The 4,791-nt window shown below is 39.6% G+C and overlaps 1 protein-coding gene across 1 annotated transcript; it reads right to left on the reverse strand.

The window, feature by feature from the left end:
• Positions 1 to 1,815: 1,815 nt before the first annotated feature.
• Positions 1,816 to 4,417, reverse strand: LOC103370887 (aromatic-L-amino-acid decarboxylase-like; the record flags this gene model as incomplete). The annotated part of the gene is made up of 2 exons (XM_008300072.1): positions 1,816 to 3,454; positions 4,316 to 4,417. Coding segments are annotated over 2 exons (303 nt in total), but the record flags the coding sequence as incomplete, so codon positions are not given.
• Positions 4,418 to 4,791: the final 374 nt, after the last annotated feature.

Consider the following 4,791-nt stretch of genomic DNA (forward strand, 5'->3'; position numbering starts at 1 on the left):
CAGCAGCAAGTTTGACCCAAAGACATTGGCTGTGCAAAAGGCGGGTCACGTATTAGTGTACATCCATCAGTATCGGTATCAGCAGCATATTTTTGGATGTAGGTCAGCCAATGACACCACGTGTAGCTGTAGTTGACAGAAGTTGAGACGGGACCTCTTCTTTACTAACGTGTTAAATGGCGTCCTCTTGTGGACAATCTGCAAAATCAGCTCTAGCAGACATTCGTCATCCCCAGACACAGGTTTGTGTGGGAGCGGTATTCATGCAACACTCACATGCGCCACTACACTGAGGGAGAGCAACACTGAAGCAGTGGCCAAAACGCACGAGAAATGACAATTCAACAGCCGCTGTAAAACATCCCCATGGTTCTGCAACACTGAGTGCTTTTGTTGCATCAATCCCCTCAGCTCAAAGAGCTCAAATAAATGTTTAATTACACTTGTTAGGTCTGTGGAGATTCTGAAAGCATCTGAGACAATCACTGAGAGCACTCATTAATGGTGATGGCATAAAAGCATCCCACATCCACGAAAAGGGACCGAGCACTGACAGAGAATGTGTGATCATATTTGCACTTATCTCAGTAAGTGCCAGACAAGAAGTCTGATTTAATCCTGCTAGTTCATTCTCCTCTTTAGTATTAAATATTGAATAGATTTAAAGATCATCTTATGGCTTTGAAGACTTTTGTAGCATCCATTGATTTTTCCATTCATAGACTCATCTGTTCTGTTAAATGATGTCATGGGAAATTAAAATGTGTATATAGTTTTTTAGCTGCTTTTAGGAAAATGGTTTGTCTTTGAAAATAAATTGTGATTTTTTTTATTTCAGTGTTGCACCTCAAGCTTTCAGTACTGCACAACTAAATTTCCTTGAAAAAAGATAAAGCAATTCAGCTGCGCATAGCAAATTAATACACAGGATGCTTACTTAAATGATCTAATTCCATATACAAAATAGGAATAAAATATATGATTAAAGAACAAGACATAACATTTTTTCCCCCTTCTCCCAAAAATAATCCTTACGTATCTTTATTGCATCATTTCTGCTCAGTGCTCAAGCGCTGACATTTCACTCAACTCAACAAAGTATCTAGTGAGAGCACATGTTTTATTCATACAGGTTATACAGGTCAAGTACACTTCTGTAAGCACTTGAACTCAGACCTCTGTAGCAGCATTGTTATGTCCCGTGTGCGCCATCATCATGGTTTACAGTTTAATCTGAACAGACAGGCCATGTGACCTTTTCTCTTTGGCATTTTCTTGAGCAGCTGTATGATGTTTTACAGATCACACAGCTATTCTTGTATAATAAAGTTGCCTGCAGAAGCGAGCGAACGAGCCAATAATGTTGGGACAGTAATCAGCGACTAAGAATTAACGTCTAATACTGAATCCTCATCTGTATTTATAGAACGCTGGCCTTTGTCCTCGGGGATTAGGATGCTCAGAGGAGGCTGATTGGCGCAGCATGTTAGTTGTGCGTGTGTGTGTGTGTCTATGCCTGTCATCTTTAATTGAGTACACCTCAGTTGAGGCACAGCAGAGTTATATCAAGCTGTAGTTCAACTACTTCTTCTAATAATATATTGAAAAAGTCACTGACTGCATCCGATAGTTTCGCAAGGCTGGTTGTGACGCAAGCTGAATTTGTGATAGTGTCTAATATGTTATGGTTTCCATTTGAGCCATTGTTATGTCCAGACAGAGCATAAGTACATTAGTGTAGTGTTAAACAATGTATGAGTGCCCTGATTGATCCTGATGTATTGTAAACCTTTAATGAGGATTAAAAACACAACGTGCAGACTACAGCAGACTTTATTCAAATAAACCCACACCATTGCATGCAGCCCACAGCCAAGTCAAAAAATAGAACACCTGAATCAGTATCTGCAGCTGATGACACAATCATAGGAATCAACAACAAGGTGGTGCGGTGTTGTCACACCACAGATTTTACATATCTCCTGAAAGTCAGTGTAAAACTCTAAATCATGAAGGTAAATAGGCAGGACATTTGTTTTAGTCACATTTGTTCATCATGAGAAGTTGTCTTACATCTCGAGGTTTAGAGTTAAACAAAGGTGATGATGTAATGTGAGGGAAGATCCCAGATTCATGGTACACACAATGACCCACTTGAGCAAGACGATATGAGCGTAGAGTTTGTGAAGTGAGAGAATTTACACAACCTAGGTTTAAACATTATTCTTTTAACTCTAGTCATTTGATCATTTATTTCCATCTTAACACAGAAATATAATAGAACACAGGATATATTCAAACAAATGGGGAAAAGCTCAGTAAAAAGAAACAATACTAGTTTGGTTTACCCACAAAGTAGTCTAATTTCCTTCTCATCCCACTGACTTATAACGATTGAGTGATTGTCTTGTACTACAGTTTAGGAAACACAGACCCACTGTGCATAAGACACGATATGAATTAATAAGAATTCTGTAGTAAAAAACAATAGTAAAAAATTAAATTGATTTTCTGCTGCTAAATATCAAACAAAACTATTTTTTTGCAAATTAGGTAATTTATTAATGCACTTGTAAAGGGGGGGTGAACTGATAAATTATTTGACCACTTGCAACACTTTATGAATCCCTCCATGCACCACAAACATAGACATAAATCATGAAGCTGGGTCTGTAAGAGCACCTACAGAAATTGTAGACACACATTGACTCATTCAACCACACAGCGTACAATACATTCAGTGCGCAACTCAAAAAAAATAAAAAGAATCTCCCCATTCCAACAAAGCAAAACTTCACTCCAAGCTATATTTGATACACAGAAGTCACACAACCAGCATAACCAAACCAGCAGGGAGATAAGTGCACTATGATAAGGACAATAGCACAATCACTGAACAGTGAAGCTAAGTATATGGAAGGAAAAGTTGCAGATATAAAATGTAATATTTGGAACCTGCATCTTTTTAATTTTCTTGTTTTTTCTTTTATAGATTTGTATTTTCATAAACCTCATTATGCAACACCCAACAAACAAAACAAAACAAAATTTAAAAAACAAAAAGCACAATAATGACAACTGCTAGCCAAACTGGACACTTGATTGCAGACAGAAACACACCCAACTGTGAAGTGAAATTATCGCTCCTTCTCTTTGTGACATTTTACATCTGCAAAACAAAACTTGGAATATTCGTCCAAACTTTGGTCCTCGTTTAGGCATCAGAGTGGACAGCCTCTTCCCAACCTTTTGGTCAATGAGTGGGCTCCTGCAGAAGCTCAAAGGTCAGCTGTGTGATGTGGCGCCACGCCTGCTGGACGTGGCACGACTCGGTGCTGCGTGCGCAGATGGCAAAGCGCAGGACAAAGCGCTCGGAGAGCTGGCAAGGCACCAGGTGGATCTCTCTGTTCTTGTTGATGCGCTTCAGCAAGTTCTCATTCAGCTCATTGGAGCCCTGAGAGGAGGAAGCAGGGAAGGGATCATGTTATTCAGATTGACAACAGCCAGGTTTTTTGTCTGGCTTGTACTTGCACACTTAGATGGCTAATTAAAGTACTGACCATGTTATAATAATACTGCCTTTTGAAGGCTGCCAAGCATCACAAATTCACTGAAGAGGCCACCTTGTACTACTTGTTCTTAACAATGATCTGCCTTTACCCTAGACAGGTCACCAGTCTATCGCAGGGCTACACTTAGAGACAGACAACCAAGCACACTCACATTCACACCTACGGACAATTTAGAATCACCAATTAACCTCAACATGTTTTTGGACTGTGGGAGGAAGCCGGAGAACCTGGAGAGAACCCATGCAGAAAGATCCTGGGTGTCGTCACTGGGACGGCGACCTTCTAGCAGCGAGGCAACAGTGCTGCGCCACCTTGCAGCCCAGAATGTTTATTGTATTTCAAAATTTCTGTCATGTTTCTTTTGTCTATAGAATGCAAATGTGTTCATTTTCTCGTTACAGTAGTGGAGTTACAACTGAGTAAAATTGGGATTTTTTAAGGTGGAAATTTCTAGAGTACAAAGTCTATGGCTTAAAAGGACAGAATAGGGGCAGAAGGGCCAGACTATCTACACATGTTTTTCCATATATATCACATCACATTTAAAAAGAAGCAGAATTTTAAACCTCTTAGCTGAGGATTTACATTACATGCATGTTTGATAATTGTTTTTTAGGTGAGTAATGTGTGCAAAAGTACAACACGGGCATTCCGTGTATGTCACAGCCCGACTGCATAAACTCAGCTCTGATCTTCTACAGTGAAACAGGAAATAACAAATTCTAGCAGTTGGATGCTGTTACCTTGAGCCTGAAGCAGACCAGTCCCATGATGACTTCAGCGCAGATCTCAAACCTCTTGTCTGCTCGCACCAGACTCTCAAACTCTTTGGCCAGAGCTACTTGCTGTAAATAGAGAACATAGATTATGATGTGCAAAGACTCCTGAATGAAAATACACTTGCACTGCTCGTATTTTTTTAACTTGTTTTAATTAGGCTTTAAATTAAACCACAAGGGGGGCAATAAGTGGTTATTCTGTGTTAAATGCAATTTAATGGAGTATTTGCAGTAATAAAAAATATCCTCTTCAAACTGTTGCCTTCATGACGACTGCTGTCAGACATGTTGAAGGTTTTCACTAGATGGCAGTGTTGCGTCACCGTGCTTCCATACAGATCTTACCACAGCCAGAACTCTTTCGTTTTACTCAAAAGAGGTGCAAACCCTCACTATCCACTACATGTAATCATCAATAGCCAAATGCATCAACTTTAACA

This window comes from Stegastes partitus, unplaced genomic scaffold, assembly GCF_000690725.1.
Source record: "Stegastes partitus isolate 25-593 unplaced genomic scaffold, Stegastes_partitus-1.0.2 Scaffold1495, whole genome shotgun sequence".
NCBI classification, from domain to species: Eukaryota; Metazoa; Chordata; class Actinopteri; family Pomacentridae; genus Stegastes; species Stegastes partitus.